Source organism: Pongo pygmaeus, chromosome 1 (assembly GCF_028885625.2).
Source record: "Pongo pygmaeus isolate AG05252 chromosome 1, NHGRI_mPonPyg2-v2.0_pri, whole genome shotgun sequence".
Classification (NCBI taxonomy): Eukaryota; Metazoa; Chordata; class Mammalia; order Primates; family Hominidae; genus Pongo; species Pongo pygmaeus.
Genome location: NC_072373.2, coordinates 109,975,408 through 109,997,994, shown reverse-complemented (window position 1 = coordinate 109,997,994; position 22,587 = coordinate 109,975,408). Strand labels below are relative to the sequence as shown.

The following is a 22,587-nucleotide window of genomic DNA, read 5'->3' as shown; positions in this document are numbered from 1 at the left end:
CTCTGGCATCTTGTGCCCCGTTTCCATGATTCTTCCCTTAGGGTGGGTTGCCTGCATGCACAGTACCCTCCTTACCCTTGGGAAGTGAGCACATGCAGTGTGTTTAGGAAGTTGTATGCATGCCCATCTGAGACTGTCTTCCCTTTCCTGGTGGAGTGCCACCAGAAGGTCATACTCCACCATTTTGTCTCTTAATGTGCAGGCCTGGGAAATTGCCTCTCTGGTGTCTGCAGTCAATCAACACTTTAGTGCAACGGGTATGGACCATCAAGAAATGGCCTCTCTCTGGAGGCTGGCTGCCAATTTATCACTTTTAGAGAGGCAACATGATAATCATCGAACCATCACCTGACATTCCTGGTGGGTGGGGGAGAGCCCTCTCCTGCCTCACTCACACCTAACTACCTGTAACAGGTATCCAAAAATTCAATTATGACACTATCTGGAGTTAGTGCAGACACAGATTAAGGGCTCAGTCCTATAAGACTGCACTCACTTCAAATGTCAGTCTCATGTGGGCCAGGCCACCCATGCTTCTGACCTACCAGCTATAAATCAAGGATCCCAAGATCCCCTCCTCAAGTTCAATAAGTTGATAGAAGAGCTCACAGAACTCAGAAAAACAGTTTACTTACATTTACTGACTTATTATAAAGGATACAACTCAGGAACAGCCAAATGGAAGAGATGCAGAGGGCAAGGTATGGGGGTGTAGGGTGAGGGTGGCACAGAGCTTCAATGCCCTCTCTGGGTGTGTCACCTCCCAGCACCCAGTAGCTCTCTGAATCTGTTGTTCAAGAGTTTATAGAACTCAAATCTCTGTAATACCACTTCCTAGAAGTCAGAGGGTGGGGCTGAAAGTTCCAATCCTCCAATCACTTGGTCTTTTTAGTGACCATCCTGTTCTGAAGCTATCTAGGGACCCTATCTTAAGTTACCTTGTAACATAAGTTTCAGTGTGATCTAACAGGGCTCATTATGAATAACAAAAGATAATCCTATCACTCAGGAAATTCAAAGGGTTTTAGGAGCTGTGTGCCAGGAACCCAGGATGAAGACCAAATACATTTTAAAAATAATATCACAGCTTTTCTGTGCCATCCAGGCTTATTAAGATAATAACTGATCACTCAGTGTTCCCACCTCTAGCTTTTTGCTTGATTGCCATCTCCTCCATTCATCTGTATCTCTCTGTCTTCAACTGGATTAGGAGTGGGCTTAGGGTCAGAACCAGGGTTCTTTTGGCATTGGTGATGGATCAACCAAGAGAAGGCTAAAACCTCCAAACCTGATCATTCTATTGGGTTGGGACTGGCTCTAGTAGTAGGTAACAAAACGATGTCCAGGGAGATGCGGGAGGTAAATAACCAGGCATGTGGGCCGTGCGGAGCCCCAAAAAAAGCCAAGCAGGATAGCAGGTGGCATTAGAGATGGCTGGAAGCAGGAACCTAACCAGAGGACTGCAGTTCAGGGCCAGGATTTTAATCTCTGGAATTGAGAAGAACAAGATAGGAAGTAGAGTTTGAAGCCAGGAGTCAAGGTAGGAAAGTGACACAAGGGAAAAGCAGGCACCCAGTTACCAATGTTGTGGCACAGGCATTGCATTTAAAATAAGGAAGATGGGCACAGTGGCAAATGCCTGTAACCTTAGCTACATGGGAGGCTGAGGTAGGAAGATTGCTTCAGCCCAAGAGTTCAAAACCATCCTATGCAACACAGCGCAAACCCATCTCTATAAGTGAATAAATACATAAATAAAATTTAAAATAACCTAACGAAATAATCCATAAACAAAGTACATCTAAGCAGAGCTAGCAGTAAGTTGGCTTGATTCCAAGTCAATGAGCTTTGACCCTATAGTTCCTAACACACTTCTTGGGGATCAATTTATCTCTGAATCAAGATCAGCTGAACGTGCAAGTGGGGACCAAATGGATCTAGTAGGGGGTTTCAGAGGCCTTCGGGGGTAGAGAGCCAGGTGGAAACAAGAGGGATGCCACCAACATCCTCATCTTTGGTAATATTTTAAATAACAATATGAGAAGATATAGATGAGAATATAACAAATATGAGAGGTCAGTGCTGAACATTTCCTGAGCCAGAGGCAGATAATCCAGGGATATTTTCTTGTTTTCCTTAAAGCAAGTAGAAAGACAACAGAGTATTGTGGTTACAACTGAATTTAGAGCCAGACTGCCTGGATTCAAATCTCAACGCTGCTATGAGGTCAGCTGCCTAAAATTGGCTTTTTAAATCTCTTTAAATTGTATTTAAATCTCTATATTACTCATTTAGAGATTAAATATGATTTCTATTATGTTGTGGATGCTAATAATAGAACACACCTCCTAGGGTTCTTATGAGTAATGAATACATTCTATAAAAGTGCTTATGACAATGCCTGGCATACAATAAACACTATATGTGTTGAAATATGAATAGTGGTTGAAAACATTGTGTGACTCAGGCCACCTCAATATGAATCCTGAGTCTCAAGTGAAATCTCTGTAGACAAGGAGATAGTGAGGAAATTGTCCAGAATGGAATAGTGCTAGAGTGGTAAGAGGTTACAACCACAAGACTCAGGCTCCTGTTGAGACTTGGCCCTAATATAGTTGGGTCTTGCTTTTCTGGAATTCCAAATGTATGCTCAAGAGTGAAGAATTACAGTCAATACATCAATGGGTAGAATCAACTGTCTAGGAAAATTCATAAGGTAATGGAATTAAGGCTGTCTCACGCAATACAATCCACTTGGACCTGCCAAATTTTAAGGGGGTAAAAAAGAAACACTAGATTTATCCAAATACCATTTAATCCCGTTGATCTCAATTTCTCCAGGTCTAGAACAGTGTTCAATTCCTGTTTGTATTCCCTGTCAGTAAGAAAAGGATTTTGATTCAATGATTCTGTGTTAAATAGCATCTTGTTAAACAGAGTAGCATTGGGTTTGATATTAGTCAAGGTTCTCCAGAGAAGCAGAACCAATAAGATGTGAATATATACAAATAGAAAGAGATTATTATAAGGAGTTATTCATGTGATTATAGAGACTGGCAAGTCCAAAATCTGCAGAGTGGTTGACAAGGTAGAGACCCAGGAGAGCCAGTGGTGCAGATAAAGCCGGAAGGCAGTGTGCTGGGGAATTCTTGCTTGCTCAGGGGATTCCCTTTTGTGTTCTATTTGGCTTCAACTGATTGGATGAGGCTCACCCACATTATGGAGAGCAATGTGCTTACTCAAAAATTCATGGATTTAAATGTTAATCTCATCCATAAACACACGCCAGGTTTTAAATGTTAATCTCATCCAATAACACCCTCCAAGTTAACACAAAAAATGAACCATCACGGACTCTAAGCCCCCTTTAAGACCAAAAATAATCTGTTGTTCTTATACCCTTATTTTGAAGGAAAATGAACACATTTAATATCTTTCCACTGTTCTTTTCTATTTTTTTAAGAGATAGGGGTCTCACTCTGTTGTCCAGGCTAGAGTACCATGGCATGATCAAAGCTCACTGCAGCCTCAAACTCCTGGGCTCAAGTGATCCTCCTGCCTTAGCCTCTCAAGTAGCTGGTGTTACAAGTGCACACCACTGCACCTGCCTTCACTGTTCTTTTCTAGCACATACTTTTAGTGTACTTGTATTGGAAAAAATGGGCATTGTTTGGGAAAGAACAATAAATTCTTACAACAAAAGCAATTTTAATTATAAAAATAAGGGTGGTACTAAAGGAGATGGTACAACAGTAAGGTGGAAAGACATGAGTCCTGTATGACCTCATGGAGTAGGGCTACCTACCAACTTAAGACTGCTCATGGAGAGATCATTATGTGTGTAAGAAAAAAATCTTCAATTTTTTAAGTACTATATTTTGTTAGTAAATAATATAAACCACTGATACCTGGAAATGGATGCCGCCATAAGACCACCTTAAATACATAGCATCATCCTAGCAGTGAGGGATGGGCAATAAGAACAGATATTGTGGCCCAGAAAACTGGTGAGCCTTGTGGAAGACAGACCACTGTCCTTTCTTTTCCCCTAGGGAAAGTTAATGTCTCTCTCAACTGTGTTCCACAACACACATGAAATACTTTGGATACCTAGTTATTTCTGTATGTTTCCTCAGAACATTTACTTTATGGAGCTGTTTATCCCCAGCATCTAACAGAATGTCAGGCCCAGAAATATGGGTTGGATGAATGAGTGAATATATGCCCAATGAATGAATGAATGGTCAGGGAATTATTTTCTGAGACTTCATCTAAATAGGATTGGCTATAAACACATGGCATCTCTAAAGGTTGTGACAGCCTTTCTTTCCCTCTGAGTGAAGAGATTGATGTTAGTTGTTCATCAAGGTAAGTCACTGGTTAGCCAGGGTTTCAAGACACACTGGAAACGATATGTAATAAATTTTAAGCTTTGCTTACTCACAATGTCCCTGCTGGCCAAGGAAAAGTTTCCTTTATTTGCTGCCTCAGATTTATTTCTATAAAAAGGGCCATAATCAAACTCCAGGAGAATGGCAAATTGCTATTGAGATGATATATGGGATACAAAAGAAAAAATAAATAAAAATAAACCTTCGTTGAATTCCAAAATATTCTTTGTAGTAGATCTATGTTTATTGTAGAATATAGAGATACCAATGTCTTATTCTTCCTGTTCTTGTAATGCTTATGCTATAAGAACAGAAGGAATCAATTATTCAGTAATTATAGAACAAATAACTGGAGGATTGAATTCTGTATCATATTTGGTTCTATTAAAACAATGAGGCTGGGCACGGTGGCTCACATCTATAATCCTGGGAAGCAGAGGCAGGAAGATCCCTGGAGTACAGAAGTTCAAGACCAGTCTGGGCAACATGGTGAGACCCTGTCTCTACAGAAAAAAAAAAAAAAAAAACCTTAAAAAATTAGCTGGGCATGGTGGTGCACCTCTGTGGTCCCAGCTACTCGGGAGGATTGCTTGAGCCCTGGAGGTCGAGGCTGCAGTGAGCTGCAAAAAAAAACAATGATAACATGTACAGAAATCAAAACAAAAGAAAAAATTATCTATAATCCTACCATCTTACAATGTTTAAATTTTTTTTTTTCAAGACAGTGTTTTGCTTATGGCCCAAGCTGGAGTGCAGTGGTGCAATCAGAGCTCACTGCAGCCTCAACCTCCTGGGTTCAAATGATTCTCCTGCCTCAGCTTCCTGAGTAGCTGGGACGACAGGCTCGTGCCCCCATACCGGCAAATTTTTTTATTTTTTGCAGAGATGAGGTCTCACTATGTTGTGCAGGCTGGTTTTGAGCTCCTGGCCTCAGGCAATCCTCCAGTCTTCTCCTCCCAAAATGTTGGGATTATAGGCATGAGCTACTGCACCGGGCCTGTTTAATTTTTTTATGTTCTGTTTTACACTTTATAGGTTTGTCTATATTTTTCAAACACATAATGAAAAGAACTCTTGCACGCAAAACATGCACAGACAGATTTTATGTGTATACAGGCTAGGCCAGCCTGGGGGTAGATATCAGGTCACACTAGCAGTAATCAGACAATATTTCTCTGATTCTAGCCCTACTCATTCTGCAGAAATTCCAGTCCTCCTCACATCCTTCCTAACTAGTTCTTGAATTCTCAGGAACTAATCCTCCCAGCTATCATGTGTCATCTCCAATTTTCCTCTTCTTTTTAGCATCTCCCTTTCAGCATGTCTCCTGTTGCTGGTGCTGCTGCAGAAACTTCAAAAGCTGCCCGGTTCCTCTGCCCCAGTGTGATGCCCTCTTCCGTTCTTCTTCCAGCAGCAAGCAAAGGCTGGTTTGACTCCTTGGTCAGCTTACTTGTGATCAGCAAGTCCACTGTGTTAGAATCAGGGACGTGGTCTATCAAGTAGTGCAACGTGGAGATTTTAATGGAACTGCCCTTGTGGTTTTTACAGGCTTTTTATTGCAGTCCGTACTCCTTTGAGCATCTGTGAGTCCACAGTTTGAGAGAGAGCAAATTAAATTGCTGACAGTCTTTTTAGGACCACCTATTTCTTTTTTTGCTGATTCTGTTCCTAAGCTGAGCTTATGATACTTGATTCTCTTTTCCTTATAATGAATTTTTACTCAATAGGTTCCTCAGTACCGCATGCAAACATATGCCAGGTAGGTCTCTTCAGACAGGCCTAAATATGTTCAAAGTCTTGCATGAACGCAGTTTGAGGTGTCTGGGCATCCTAATACAATAGCATAGATAGAATTATGGGTTTTGCTTTGTTCATTTCACATTGTGAGTGTGTTTGCAGGTTACTAGAGGGTTCTCATAATTATTAAGTAAGTGGTTATATAATATTATACAGGAAGGACAAGCCATAATTTACCTAATTTTTCTCTTAATTTGGACATTTATGTTATCACTGATTTGTTTCTAGTTAAATAATGTGAGTTGAGCAAGGACAAATTAGTGGTCTTGATTGTGTGTTTTATTTTGGAGACATATATATTTGTTAAGGGAATTCTTGCTTCTGTAACCCCCCAAATTTCAAGACCACAAAACTCTAACCATTTATTTCTCAGCCATGTATCAGTCCAGTGTGAGTTTTTTTATCAGCAATGTTGGGGAAAGCTCTGCCCCCTACATTCATTAAGAGACCCAGGGGATGGGGCACCACCATCATCAGCACATAGTTTTCAAGGTCTCTCTGGGCACCATAATCAGCCAGCAGATGAGTAGGAGAGACAGGTTTGTGTGAGGGTTTTTTTAAATTAAATTCACCCATTTTAATGGTACAGTTTGATTAACTTTTGCTAATTGTGTATAGTTGTATAACCACTATGAAAATAAAAATATAGGCTTTCTAACATCCTAAAAATTTCCTGTTGCCTTTTTACATCTGATCCCCTCTTACAAACCCCTAGCCCCAGGCAACTTTCTGTCAATACAGATAAACTTTGCCTGTTCTCTAATGTCATACAAATGGAACACAAGATGTATTATTTTGTGTTATGCTTCCTTTGTTCAGCATAATCCATGTTGATTATTGTATTAGTTTTTCATTGATTTTTATTGCTGTGTAGTATTTCATCGTATGGATACACAATGATTTGTTTATCCATTCACTGTTTTTTGACATTTGGATAAGCCCCAGGTATTAGCTATTATGAATAATGGTGCTATGATTTGCATATATGCCGTTTTGTGTGCATATACTTTAACTTCTCTCGTGTAAATATCTAAAAGTGGAATTACTGGGCCATATGACAAGTGGATGTTTAACTTCATAAGATACTGCTCTACTATTTACCAAAATTGCTGACCATCTTGCACTGTCACCAGCAATGTCTGGGAGTTCTAGTTGTTCCAAATTTTGTCAATGCTTGGAATTGTCAGTGTTGTTAATTTTAGCTATATCAATGGATGTGTAGTAGAATCTTATTTCTCATTTGCATGATCCTAACTAGTGAGGTGAGCATCTTTTCACATGTTTATTGGCCATTTGTATATTTTCCCCTGTGACATGCCTGTTCAAATATTTTGCCCATTTCAAAAATAGGGTTGTTCATCTTATTATTGAGTTGTAAGAGTTCTTTAACTATTCTGGATACGAGCAAAGAGTGTACTCATCTCTATCTAGTACTTTCCAGTACATTAATTATTGCTTTTTGCCTTAAGTCCAGATTTGATAGGTGTTTTGTATGAAGGAGTTGGTCTTGCAGAATCTTACTGTATCATTACAGAAATGTAAACTACGACAGAGGTTTTAAGAGCCAGGACTAGAACCGGCCCTCATCAGTTCTGCTTATACCGTATTGGCTAGAATTTAGTCATGTGCAAATACCTAACTCCAAGGAAGGGTAGAAAATGTGATCTATCTGTGCCCACAGGGTAGTGTGCCCTGAAGAAGAACAGGGTTAGTGATCAGCCAGCACTATCTGCTAAAAGGAACCTAGCAGGGCCTAGAAGGGCCTAGAAGGAACATGGAGTGGCAGAAGTTTTGGCCCAGGGACATGGTAACTATTTCTAGATCCCTTCCATGATAAACAATCATGGTGTACCTATCATATGCTAGACATTGAGCTCTAATAACTAAGACTAGCATTTATTGAGCACTTACTATGTGTTAAGCATATATAGACTCTATAAATGTTTACTGACTGTTGAATGGACCCGATTTCTTGGAGTGGCCTGGGGAAGACTACCCGCTATACGTGTTTAATGATACCTTCGGATCTTGCCAGCCCAGCAGAAGCAGGGTTGTGAGTAATGAGGCTGCTTGCCAAGCACTGCCAGTTCCCCTGCGGGAAGAGATCACTGGAGAAACAGAGCATTATTAATGTCCTCCAAACTTCAACAAACCAGTTTTTCCACTCTCTGGGTAATTATTTATGGGTTTGGGTAAGACGCTAACTTGCAAGCTCTCTCTTTGTCTCTGCTCTGCTTCTACACCAAACTCTTGACTATTTACGGCATTCCATTCTAGAGTTGTTCACAAACCAATGTTTCTGATTTTTTTGTGAATTTCCTGCTTCCCTACATGGTGCTGCCAGATTTATTGGTAATAGTTCTTTGAGTATAAAGTGGATTGAAAATGCTGCCTATGTTATCATTTCTCTGTTGAAAGCAGCTAGACACAAAATATATGTAATAACAGCTAGCCCTTGTTGGGCACTGTTGCACACAAATTGCCTTCATGTCTATTTGGTCTACCCCCTCACATGATTCATTTGAATGACCAGTGGTAGAGCTATTTCACTTGTTCACATGCTTATTAGAGTAATATGTTCAAAGTTAATTGATCTTTTTCCCCATCCTACTCTTGTTGCAAAGGTAATTGACATTGAAATGGTCAAAAGACATTCAGTAGGGATGGCCAGTAAGAGAAGTAGAAGGACCACACAATACAAACAGGATAAAAGGCTCCTCAATATGTAATAATCGAAAGGCTGTAAACACATCCACACCTGGAATCTCTCTTACATATCATAGATAAAATCTCACCATCTTATTGTGCAATCTATTCCTTCATTGCTGTACTTTTTCCCCCCTGATTCTGCATACTCCTCTGCACAGCTCCTCCTGGTCTGGCTGATGTCCATTATCCTGTATTATTACTCATTACTACTCCCTTAGAACCTATACTCTGAAGTTGCTAATCTTATTGCAGTTTCCTGGATACGTTATGGCTTGTCATGTATTGATCCTTTTAGGCATCCCATTCCCTCTGCACAAAGCATGATTTACTTACTAGATTGCTCCAGTGGTCCCTGGCATTGGAAGCTTCCACAGCCCTGCCTCCCAGCCAGCCAATCTGATTTCTGTTAGAGCATCTGGGAGCACCCTCCTCCAAAGCCCTTTTGACATTCTTTTGTGATAGTGTTATTTATTTATGTGACTATGTGGCCCTCCTACTGTGAGCTCCTTAAGGATGTAGATTTTTTCTTATTTGCATAATTTCTGGAATATTTTAATTGAACAATTAGTGTGAATAAATAAATAGTTAAATAAATGTTCATACCACACACCTCAACTCTTTCATTTCTTTGACTTGAATTCAAGGTACATTTTATAATCTTGTATAGATGGACGAAGCAAGAAGAGAAACTGTAGCAAAGGAAAGATCAATAAATAAAATGACTGCAAGAAAAACAGGTTCAACGACAATGGTATAAAATAACAGGAAAAAAAAATGGTCACCTTTGAGTATGTTTGCCCTTTTTATATCAAGCATATACTCTTCAAACTTATTCAGAATAATAAATGATGAATGGGTGTGGAATCATGTCTCTTAGTCCTCATTACTCTATAATAATAACAAGTAACAGTTGTTTAGGAACTATGTTTTCAAAGCATTTTCACATCCTTTTTTTTTTTTCAGGACATGTTTACAACAACTCTGTTTTTCAGATGAAGACATTGAGACACATAGAGGAGAAGTATTTGATCAAAGATCATATAGCTACTGTGGCCTAAATGAATGGATAACATCTCAGTCTGAAGTCAGCATGGAGTCGAGTCATTGGGATGATTTCTGTTTACTAGATTGCCAATTCATACTTTATCTGCCAATCTAATTTCCTTAGAGTCCCTGTTTGTCCCTGCAGAATAAAAAACATATTGCTTACTGTATAAATTATACATTGTCTAATAACTGGTTATAGTTAGTTGAAGCAAGTTACTAATGAATATGTAATCTTGGATTTGATTCTAGAATTTACCCGTTAGCTTGTCTTTTCTTCCCCTATTAAGAGCCTGAGCCTCCTGTCAATCTCTAAATTAAAAGCTTCTTCATAGCCTACTCTTTCAACCTAATCTCCTTTCCTTTTTCAACAGGCAGACTAGGATCCTTCTCTTCACTTCCACCAACCTCCTATGCACATTGCTGCTTCCACACTTGTGCTCAGAACCCCCTGGACCAGTTCATCCTGCTTCACTGCCTGTTCTAGTCTATCCTTCTTAAGGCTCAGCTCATAGAGCCTTCCAGGAATGCTAGCCCCCAGTGATCTAGCCCTCCTCTGAGCTAACCAGCTGCATGTGGCCCATTCCACTTTGTTGATGCTTGATAATACTGATCATAGTAACACTGTGTCTTGTTCCAGTTTTTACATTATCACCATTCTTTACAGTCCATGGCAATAAATGTTTGTCAAATGAAAGAATAGATCTTGTGTTTTTATTTAAATCTCCTAATGCCAGACTCAGCTTGAATTATCAATGAGTAGTGTTTTAAGACCATCACAGATCTTGGGCTCTTGGACCTGTAATCCTTAATGGATGGAATGGCCCTGCTCTTGATTTGAAAGTGGACACACTTTATCAGCATTCTAATTTTGATGGTGGAGTTGCACTCTCAGGACATATTCAGAACTTGCCACACTCTTCCCTAAACTTCCCTGTCCTTTTTATCTCTGATTCTCGGAATAGAAGATAAGCTCCTTTGAGAGCAGAGCATGTACTTAATTTACTCTTAGATTCCCCCCCAACACTACCAATGTTGTACCAACTTTGTATAGAATAAGAATGTAATCAGTTTTTGTTAATTTAAATTAATGGCAGTGTTAAATGCAGCTGCAGTGGAGTGGGTTAAGATTGACCTTGGTGTCAAAAGCCCTGCACTCAAGTCCCAGCTCTACCACTTTCTGACTTTGGGCAAGTCATCATTGTATTTGCTCACATAGTTAGCATTACCGGGACTCTTCATTCCTTTGTGTGGATCTAGATCTCCATTTGGTATCATTTTACTTTACTGAAAGTCTTCCTTTAAATGTTTTTTAATAGCGAAAGTATGCTGGTGATTAATTCCTTCAGCGTTTGTAGTTTGAGAAAGTTATCTTTATTTTTGAAAAGTGTTTTTGCTGATTATAGAATACCTGTTGATAGATTTTTTTCCCTTTTCAGTACTTTAAGAATGTTAATCCACTTTATACTGGCTTGCATTGATGAGAAATTTGCAATCATTCTTACCTTTATTCTTCTTCTATATTTACCATGGGTTTTTTTTGTTTGTTTGTTTGTTTTTTGTTTTTTGTTTTTTTTTTTTGGTCCCTGGCTGCTTTTAAGATTTTTCCTTTGTCCCTATTTTAATTTTTGTTTGCTTTTTAGCAACTTTATTATGTGATCATTGGTGTGTTTTTTCCTATATTTTATGCTTGGGGTTTACTGAGATTCTGGATTTGTTGATTTACAATTTTCAACAAACTTGAAAAACTTTTGGCTATTGTTACTTCAAATTTTTTTTCTCCTACTTTGTCCCCTGATCTCTTTTGGGGACTCGAATTGCATTGATATTAGGCCACTTGATATTTTCCAGCAACTCACTGATCCTCTGCTTATTTTTTCTCATCATTTTTTCGATGTGTTTCATTTTGGGTCATTTATATTGATATATCTTCAAGTTCACCAGCCTTTTCTTCCATAATGTCTAATCTGCTGTTATCCCCATCCAGTGATTTTTCATCACAGGCATTGCAGCTTCCATCTCTAGAAGTTTGATTCCAGTCTTTTATATATCCTTTCATGTCTGTACTTAACACGTTCAATGTTTCTTTTTTTCTTTTCTTTTTCTTTTTTTTTTTTTTTGAGACAGAGTTCTGCTCTTGTTGCCCAGGCTGGAGTGCAGTGGCGCAATCTTGGCTCACTGCAACCTACGCCTCCCAGGTTCAAGTGATTCTCCAGCCTCAGCCTCCCAAGTAGCTGGGATTACAGGCGCCCACCACCATGCCCGGCTAATTTTTTGTATTTTTAGTAGAGACAGGGTTTTACCATGTTGGCTAGGCTGGTCTCCAACTCCTGACCTCAGGTGATCTGCCCGCCACAGCTTCCCAAAGTGCTGGGATTACAGGCGTGAGCCACCATTCCTGGCCCAATATCCCTTTTAGTATTTTAAATATATGAAATACGGTTATCATAATAATTTTTATGTTCTTGCCTACTAATTCTGTCATCTGTGTCAAGTTCTGGGTTGATTTCCATCTATTGACTTTTTTTCTTTTCATCATGGGTCACATGTTCCTGCTTCTTTGCATGTTTGGTAATTTATTATTATTATTATTATTATTATTATTATAATACTTTAAGTTCTAGGGTACACAACGTGCAGGTTTGATACATATGTATACGTGTGCCATGTTGGTTTGCTGCACCCATCAACTAATCATTTACATTAGGTATTTCTCCTAATTCTATCCCTTCCCCAGGCCCCCACCCCCTGACAGGCCCCCGTGTGTGACGTTCCCCACCCTGTGTCCAAGTGATCGCATTGTTCAATTCCCACCTATGAGTGAGAACATGTGGTGTTTTGTTTTCTGTCCTTGTGAGAGTTTGCCGAGAATGATGGTTTCTAGCTTCATCCATGTCCCTGCAAAGGACATGAACTCATCCTTTTTCATGGCTGCATACTATTCCATGGTGTATATGTGCCACATTTTCTTAATCCAGTCTATCACTGATGGACATTTGGGTTTGTTCCAAGTCTTTGCTATTGTGAACAGAGCCACAATAGACATACGTGTGCATGTGTCTGTATAGTAGCATGATTTATAATCCTTTGGGTATATACCCAGTAATGGGATGGCTGGGTCAAATGGTATTTTTAGCTCTAGATCCTTGAGGGATCACCACACTGTCTTCCACAATGGTTGAACTAATTTACACTCCCACGAACAGTGTAACAGTGGTCCTATTTCTCCACATCCTCTCCACCATCAGTTGTTTCCTGACTTTTTAATGACTGCCATTCAAACTGGCATGAGATGGTATCTCATTGTAGTTTTGATTTGCATTTCTCTGATGGCCAGTGATGATGAGCATTTTTTCATGTGTCTGTTGGCTGCATAGATGTCTTCTTCTGAGAAGTGTCTGTTCATATCCTTTGTCTACTTTTTGATGGGGTGATTTTTTTTTTTTTTGTAAATTTGTTTGAGTTCTTTGTAGATTCTGGATATTAGCCCTTTGTCAGATGCGTAGATTGCAAAGATTTTCTCCCATTCTGTAGGTTGCCTGTTCACTCTGATGGTAGTTTCTTTTGCCATGCAGAAGCTCTTTAGTTTATTTAGATCCCATTTGTCTATTTTGGCTTTTGTTGCCATTGCTTTTGGCGTTTTAGTCATGAAGTCCTTGCCCATGCCTATGTCCTGAAAGTTATTGCCTAGGTTTTCTTCTAGGGTTTTATGATTTTCGGCCTAACATTTATGTCTTTAATCAATATTGAATTAATTTTTGTACAAGGTGTAAGGAAGGGATCCAGTTTCAGCTTTCTACATATGGCTAGCCAGTTTTCCCAGCACCATTTATTAAATAAGGCATCCTTTCCCCATTTCCTGTTTTTGTCAGGTTTGTCAAAGATCAGATGGTTGTAGATGTGTGGTGTTATTTCTGAGGCCTCTGTTCTGTTCCATTGGTCTATATCTCTGTTTTGGTACCAGTACCTTGCTGTTTTGGTTATTGTAGCCTTGTAGTATAGTTTGAAGTCAGGTAGCATGATGCCTCCAGCTTTGTTCTTTTGGCTTAGGATTGTCTTGGCAATGTGGGATCTTTTTTGGTTCCATAGAAACTTTAAAGTAGTTTTTTCCAATCTTGTGAAGAAAGTCATTGGTAGCTTGACGGGGATGGCATTGAATCTGTAAATTACCTTGGGCAGTATGGCCATTTTCACAATATTCATTCTTCCTATCCATGAGCATGGAACATTCTTCCATTTGTTTGTGTCCTCTTTTATTTCATTGAGCAGTGGTTTGTAGCTCTCCTTGAAGAGGTCCTTCCCATCTCTTGTAAGTTGGATTCCTAGGTATTTTCTTCTCTTTGAAGCAATTGTGAATGGGAGTTCACTCATGATTTGGCTCTCTGTTTGTCTGTTATTGGTGTATAGGAATGCCTGTGATTTTTTTTTTTTTTTTTGAGACGGAGTCTCACTCTGTCACCCAGGCTGTATGGAGTGCAGTAGCATGATCTTGGTTCACTGCAAGCTCCGCCTCCCAGGTTCATGCCATTCTCCTGCCTCAGCCTCCCAAGTAGCTGGGACTACAGGTGCCTGCCACAACACCAAGCTAATGTTTTGTATTTCTTTTAGTAGAGACGGGGTTTCACCATGTTAACCAGGATGGTCTCAATCTCCTGACCTGGTGATCCGCCTGCCTTGGCCTCCCAAAGTGCTGGTATTACAGGCGTGAGCCACCACGCCCAGCCTGGAATGCTTGTGATTTTTGCACATTGATTTTGTATCCTGAGACTTTGCTGAAGTTGCTTATCAGCTTAAGGAGATTCGGGGCTGAGATGATGGGTTTTTCTAAATATACAATCATGTCATCTGCAAACAGGGACAATTTGACTTCCTCTTTTCCTAATTGAATACCATTTATTTCTTTCTCTTGCCTGATTTCCCTGGCCAGAACTTCCAACACTATGTTGAATAGGAGTGGTGAGTGACGGCATCCTTATCTTGTGCTGGTTTTCAAAGGGAATGCTTCCAGCTTTTGCCCATTCAGTATGATATTGGCTGTGGATTTGTCATAAATAGCTCTTATTATTTTGAGATACATTCCATCAATAACTAGTTTATTGAGAGCTTTTAGCATGAAGGGCTGTTGAATTTTGTCAAAGGTCTTTTCTGCATCTATTGAGATAATCATGTGTTTTTTGTCATTGGTTCTGTTTATGTGATGGATTATGTTTATTGGTTTGCATATGTTGAACCAGCCTTGCATCCCAGGGATGAAGCCAACTTGATCGTGGTGGGTAAGCTTTTTGATGTGCTGCTGGATTCAGTTTTCCAGTATTTTATTGAGGATTTTTGCATCGATGTTCATCAAGGATATTGGTCTAAAATTCTCTTTTTTTTTGTTGTGTCTGCCAGACTTTGGTATCAGGATGATGCTGGCCTCATAAAATGAGTTAGGGAGGATTCCCTCTTTTTCTGTTGATTGGAATGGTTTCAGAAGGAATGGTACCAGCTCCTCTTTCTACCTCTGGTAGAATTCGGCTGTGAATCCGTCAGGTCCTGGACTTTTTTTGGTTGGTAGGCTATTAATTATTGCCTCAATTTCAGAGCCTGTTATTGGCCTATTCAGAGATTCAACTTCTTCCTGGTTTAGTCTTGGGAGGGTGTGTGTCTCCAGGAATTTATCCATTTCTTCTAGATTTTCTAGTTTATTTGCATAGAGGTGTTTATAATATTCTCTGATGGTAGTTTGTATTTCTGTGGGATCGGTGGTGATATCCCCTTTATCATTTTTTATTGCATCTATTTGATTCTTCTGTCTTTTCTTCTTTATTAGTCTTGCTGGCGGTCTATTAATTTTGTTGATCCTTTCAAAAAACCAGCTCCTGGATTCATTGATTTTTTGAAGGGTTTTTTGTGTCTCTTTCAGTTCTGCTCTGATCTTAGTTATTTCTTGCCTTCTGCTAGCTTTTGAATGTGTTTGCTCTTGCTTCTCTCGTTCTTTTAATTGTGATGTTAGGGTGTCGATTTTAGATCTTTTCTTCTTTCTCTTATGGGCATTTAATGCTATAAATTTCCCTCTACACACTGCTTGAAATGTGTCCCAGAGATTCTGGTACGTTGTGTCTTTGTTTTCATTGGTTTCAAAGAACATCTTTATTTCTGCCTTCATTTCGTTATGTACCCAGTAGTCATTCAGGAGCAGGTTGTTCAGTTTCCATGTAGTTGTGTGGTTTTGAGTGAGTTTCTTAATCCTGAGTTCGAATTTGATTCAGAGACAGTTTGTTGTGATTTCTGTTCTTTTACATTTGCTGAGGAGTGCTTTACATCCAACTATGTGGTCAATTTTAGAACAAGTGCTATGTGGTGCTGAGAAGAATGTATATTCTGTTGATTTGGAGTATAGAGTTCTGTAGATGTCTATTAGGTCTGCTTGGTGCAGAGCTGAGTTCAGGTCTTGGACATCCTTGTTAACCTTCTGTCTCATTGATCTGTCTAATATTGACAGTGGGGTGTTAAAATCTCCTATTATTATTGTGTGGGAGTCTAAGTCTCTTTGTAGGTCTCTAAGGACTTGCTTTATAAATCTGGGTGCTCCTGTATTAGGTACATATATATTTAGGACAGTTAGCTCTTCTTGTTGAATTGATCCCTTTACCATTATGTAATGGCTTTCTTTGTCTCTTTTGATCTTTGTTGGTTTACAGTCTGTTTTATCAGACAGTAGGATTGTAACCCCTGCTTTTTTTTTTTGCTTTCCATTTGGTTGGTAGATCCTTTATTTTGAGCCTATGTGCATCTTTACACGTGAGATGGGTCTCCTGAATACAGCACACTGATGGATCTTGACTCTTTATCCAATTTGCCAGTCTATGTCTTTTAATTGGAGCATTTAGCCCATTTACATTTAAGGTTAATATTGCTATGTGTGAATTTGATCCTGTCGCTACGATGTTAAGCTGGTTATTTTGCCCAATAATTGATGCAGTTTCTTCCTAGCATTGATGGTCTTTACAATTTGGCATGTTTTTGCAGTGGCTGGTACCAGTTGTTCCTTTCCATGTTTAGTGCTTCCTTCAGAAGCTCTTGTAAAGCAGGCCTGGTGGTGACAAAATCTCTCAGCATTTGCTTGTCTGTAGAGGATTTTATTTCTCCTTCACTTATGAAGCTTAGTTTGGCTGGATATGAAATTCTGGGTTGAAAATTCTTTTCTTTAAGAATGTTGAATATTGGCCCCCAATCTCTTCTGGCTTGTAGAGTTTCTGCAGAGAGATCTGCTGTTAGTCTGATGGGCTTCCCTTTGTGGGTAACCCAACCTTTCTCTCAGACTGCCCTTAACAATTTTTCCTTCATTTCAACCTTGTTGAATCTGACAATTATGTGTCTTGGGGTTGCTATTCTCGAGGAGTATCTTTGTAGTGTTCTCTGTATTTCCTGAATTTGAATGTTGGCCTGCCTTGCTAGGTTGGGGAAGTTCTCCTGGATAATATCCTGAAGAGTGTTTTCCAGCTTGGTTCCATTCTCCCTGTCACTTTCAGGTACACCAATCAAACGTAGATTTGGTCTTTTCACATAGCCCCATATTTCTTGGAGGCTTTGTTCATTTCTTTTTACTCTTTTTTCTCTAAACTTATCTTCTTGCTTCATTTCATTAATTTGATCTTCAGTCACTGATACCCTTTCTTCCACTTGATTGAATCAGCTATTGAAGCTTGTGCATGCGTCATGAAGTTCTCATGCCATGGTTTTCAGCTCCATCAAGTCATTTAAGCTCTTCTCTGCACTGTTTATTCTAATTAGCCATTTGTCTAACCTTTTTCCAAGGTTTTTAGCTTCCTTGCGATGGGTTAGAACATGCTCCTTTAGCTCAGAGAAGTCTGTTATTACCAATCTTCTGAAGCCTATTTCTGTCAACTTGTCAAAGTCATTCTCCATCCAGCTTTGTTCTGTTGCTGGTGAGGAGCTATGATCCTTTGGAGGAGAAGAGGTGCTCTGATCTTTAGAATTTTCAGCTTGTCCGCTCTGGGTTCTCCCCATCTTTGTGGTTTTATCTACCTTTGGTCTTTGATAATGGTGACCTACAGATGGGGTTTTGGTGTAGGTGTCCTTTTTGTTGATGTTGATGCTATTCCTTTCCGTTTGTTAGTTTTCCTTCTAACATTCAGGTCTCTCAGCTGCAGGTCTGTTGGAGTTTGCTGGAGGTCCACTCCAGACCCTGTTTGCCTGGGTATCACCAGCAGAGGCTGCAGAACGGCAAATATTACTAGCTAATCCTTCCTCTGGAAGCTTTGTCCCAGAGGGGCACCCTCCTATATGAGGTGTCTGTCAGCCCCTACTGGGAAGCATCTCCCAGTTAGGCTACACGAGGGTCAGGGACCCATTTGAGGAGGCAGTCTGTCCATTCTCAGAGCTCAAATGCCATGTTGGGGGAACCATTGCTCTCTTCAGAGCTGTTAGACAGGGACGTTTACATCTGCAGAAGTTGTCTGCTGCCTTTTGTTCAGCTAAGCCCTGTCCATAGAGGTGGACTCTAGAGGCAGTAGGCCTTGCTGAGCTGCAGTGGACTCCACCCAGCTTGAGCTTCCCGCTGCTTTGTTTACTTACTCAAGCCTCAGCAATGGCGGACACCCCTCCTGCAGCCAGGCTGCCGCCTCGCAGTAGGATCTCAGACTGCTGCGCTAGCAGTGAGCAAGGCTCTGTGGGCATGGGACCTGTTGAGCCAGGCACAGGAGAGAATCTCCTTGTCTGCCAGTTGCTAAGACCTTGAGAAAAGTGCAGCATTTGGATAGGAGTGTCCCGTTTTTCCAGGTACAATCTGTCACAGCTTCCCTTGGCTAGGAAAGGGAAATCCTCCTACCCCTTGTGCTTCCCGGGTGAGACGACACTCTGCCCTGCTTCAGCTGGCCCTGTGTGGGCTGCACCCACTGTCCAACCAGTCACAATGAGATAAGCCAGGTACCTCAGTTGGAAATGCAGAAATCACCCATCTTCTGGGTCTATCACGCTGGGAGCTGCAGACCAGAGAGCTGTTCCTATTCTTCCATCTTGGAACCGCATGTTTGGTCATTTTTAAAATTGAATTCTATATATTGAGAAGTTTACTTTGTTGCATGTTGCATGCTGGCTTTTGTTGTATTTATACATATATTTCTATTCTCAAGTTGTTCTGGGACATAGCCAAGTTAATTGGGAACAGTTTGATCCTTTCAGGAATTTCTTTTAAGCTTTGTTAGATGGGACGTAAGCCATCTTAGTTTGGAGCTAATTTTTCTCTTTTACTGAGGCAAGGCCCAGTGGCCCATAAATTATGAGGGTTTTCAGTTTTCAGTCTGGCTGGTGAGTATAGGAATGTTTCCTCGCCTGTGTGAGCTTTAGAGATTGCTCCCTCTAATCCTTGCAGGTTTTTCCTTGGCCTCCAGTAGTGTCAACACATGCATGCTATGGTCAGTCTCAGCTGAAAACTCTAAGGGGCTCCTCTGCTGATCTCCAAAATTATCTCGATTTTTACCTCTCTTCCCTGCAGCATTCTCTATCACACAGCTTGATTTCTTTAAGTCAGGGAGACCACTGTACTCCATCAGGTTTCCTCATCCCTGCCCTGTAGCCTGGAAACTCTCTCTATACAGTAAGCTGGGGCAATCATAAGATTTATCCTGTGTATTTCTTGTGTCTCAGACATCTCTGTCTTTTGTCATCAAATGACCAGTATCTCCAAAGACAATTGCTTCATGCATTTTGTCCATTGTTTTAGTTGTTTCAGGTAGGAGGGTAAACCTGGACTCTGTTACTCTATTTGGCTGGAAGTAGAAGTCCTATGCAGCTTCTTTGTGCCCCAATTTTCTCATTTTGGAAACAGTGTTCTTAATATCAGTCTGTTCTACATTACCACGTTATTGTTATTTTATGAAATATATAATTCATACATAAATATAAGATCTTATTTGAATAGATGAAACGTGCATGCAAATAACTGTGAGAGAAGTTATATTAAAGTTATATCAGTCATTTGTACTTTAGTGAGAATGTGTTTAGTAAGAGCTTTTACTAAAACAGATTCAAAGTTGATAGTAGAATTGCAGGTAGCTACCCATTTTTGCCCCAGGCCTTCTCACTCCCTAAAATGCAAGTAAGAGATTAGGGATCCAATACAGAAGAATGAGTCTAGATGATAGTAAGTTAGTCAAGGAATTATTCCAGATTGCCCTAAAATGTAATGTTAAACATTTTATCAAAGTCACTGAACAGGACCTGGAGCCTGGTTAGAAAAGGATGCTGCCTCTTTGAGGACATGAAGGCTTGGAGAGAGGGCAACTGCGGCCTGAAAGTATGAGAAGGCAACCTAAAAAGAGAGAAGAGTAATTCCAAGATCAAGACAAGGAATGGAGAGGAGAGTTTGCTGTCTGGAAAAGCAATAAAACTAGAAGAACTTGGAAAAAATGAAAGATTAATGCCTCCGGTACAATCAATGCAAACAATAAATGAGGACTTTGAATTTATAACTAATTTCATCCATATATATAATATTTGAGTATATATATATTTGTATTCTGAAATCTCATGTGTACTGAGCTATAGAAGTATCTTCAACTTGATATGTGTTGAGGAAGCCTGACTTTAGAGCCTGGAATTTTTTGGGGTGGGGGTGTGGGATGGTAAAGATTTGCAGGAAAGTACCTTTTGCAGCAAGTACCTCTGTTCTCCATAGGTCTTTCTGATTCATCTTGAGGAATGACAGAAATGGAATGGGAAGAAACTTTCTACCTGGTGTCTTCTTAGAGACGCTCATTTTGTCTTGAATTCCACTTTCTATGTGCATGGCAATTATCAAAGGAGTGACAGTGCCAGGGCCTTCTTCCAACCCAGTCCTGCCTAAGATCCTAGTGGCATCAAGGGATCAAACTGCATCTTCTCTACGCATTGATGACAATGATTGAATCTTCAATGCTGTGACAGAGGACTACACCTCAAACTACAGAAGATCCTTTCATTTGGATGTAACATCCACATTCTCAAATTATATTAACAGTGAAAGTCTGAATTTCCTTGTTCCTGCCCCACTTGCCTACACAGCTGAGTTTGCCTCATTTCTGCTTCTCTGCTGATGGTCACTGTGATGATACAACAATCTCTGTCAGTGACACAGTCACCAGTCCTGGAGGTACTAGAATGACAGTCTGTGCATACCTGTGCATACCCTCCTCTCTGGACTCTGGCCACACTGGCCTTCTTTCAGTTTCATGAACATTCCATGATCACTTCCCATTCTCCCACCCCAAAAGATCTGCACTCACCCTGTTTCCTCTGCCTGGAGCACTCTTTCCCCCTTTGTGTCTCTTCCCCATGAAAGGTTCAGAGGGCTAGTTAATATCTCAGCTTTCTTCAGATATCATCTGGATCTTCATTCCCTCAAAGAAACCTTGATTCTCTTCTTCCTCCTTCTTCCACAAGTCTTTATTCAGTTCTTTTGTTAAAAACTCTCAAAGAACCAATTCTGTAGTACATTTATCCTAGGTTATAAATATATTCTCATTTGTGTGATTATTTGATTAATTTCACTTTAGTCTGTCTCTCAGGCTCATTCGCATTCTACAAGTTAATTTCTGTCTCCTAAGTCCATTCATTCTCTCTAATAATCATTTACTGTACCTCAAAAGAATTGCCTACATTCTCCATCTCTTCCCATTAGGTTATTGGATAATAATTTTCCTGCTTTTTCACTGTAGGTATGCATGTTAATAAGATTGTATGCCTTTTTTCCCAGTTACTCTGTCTATTGTCAATTAACTTCAACAGAATCAGACCTGAATCTTCAGAGGGAAAATCTGAACTTCCCTCCAGTGGAAAGAAGAATGGAAGGGTGGAGGACAATGCATTCCCTCACCTCTCTCCTCTCTGCTACCTAGGTGCACCTCAGCAGCATTCCCTGTGCCTCAGGGACACCTCCTTAAATAGCTCTTTCAAATTTTTTTGCCTATAGTGCCAAACTCCAAAGACTAAAAATCCAGCCCCTTGAGCTGTCTTGGGGATAGGAAACATTTTCTATCTTGCTCAAATTTGGCCTCAGGCATCCTTAATCAGTTAATCATTTCAGGAAATAGATACTTGATGATATGGTTTGGCTCTGTGTCCCTACCCAAATCTCATTTCAAATTGCAATCCCCATGTGTTGGAGGAGGGGCCTGGTGGGAGGTAATTGAATCATGGGGTGGACTTACCCCTTGCTGTTCTCATGATAGTGAATTAGTTCTCATGAGATCTGGTTGTTTAAAAGTGTGTAGTGCTTTCTTCTTCATTCTATCTCCCTCCTGACATCATGTGAAGGTGTTTGCCTCCCTTTCACCTTCCACCATGATTGTAAGTTTCCTGAGGCCTCCCAGTCATGCTTACTGTTAAGCATAACTATGAGTCAATTAACCCTCTTTTCCTCATAAATCATCCAGTCTCAGGTAGTTCTTTATAGTAGTGTGAAAGTGGACTATTACAGTAAATTGGTACCAAGAGTGGGACACTGCTATAAAGATACCTGAAAATGTGGAAGAGACTTTGGAACTTGGTAAGAGGCAGAGGTTGGAACAGTTTGGAGGGCTCAAAAAAGGAAAAGAAGATGTGGGAAAGTTTGGAACTTCCTAGAGACTTGTTGAATAATTTTGACCAAAATGCTGATAGTAAT

General features: G+C 40.1%; 1 protein-coding gene and 1 long non-coding RNA gene across 3 annotated transcripts in view; one reads left to right on the top strand and one right to left on the bottom strand.

The window, feature by feature from the left end:
- LOC134738132 (uncharacterized) overlaps positions 1-10,635 on the top strand; it is a 29,115-nt gene extending 18,480 nt beyond the window's left edge. For both annotated transcript variants that reach the window (XR_010123682.1, XR_010123678.1), the window contains one exon: positions 9,861-10,635. This is a non-coding gene — a long non-coding RNA (uncharacterized LOC134738132). The remainder of the gene's footprint in view (positions 1-9,860) is intronic.
- The window catches only part of ZNF697 (zinc finger protein 697), an 80,016-nt gene extending 58,989 nt beyond the window's left edge, over positions 1-21,027 (bottom strand). Inside the window, exons 1-2 of the mRNA XM_054454532.2 lie at positions 20,592-21,027; positions 9,508-9,586 (exon numbers count right to left, since the gene is read on the bottom strand). Coding sequence (XP_054310507.1) covers positions 9,508-9,586; positions 20,592-20,620 — 108 coding nt within the window. The 5' untranslated portion in view covers positions 20,621-21,027. The remainder of the gene's footprint in view (positions 1-9,507; positions 9,587-20,591) is intronic.
- Positions 21,028-22,587: the final 1,560 nt, after the last annotated feature.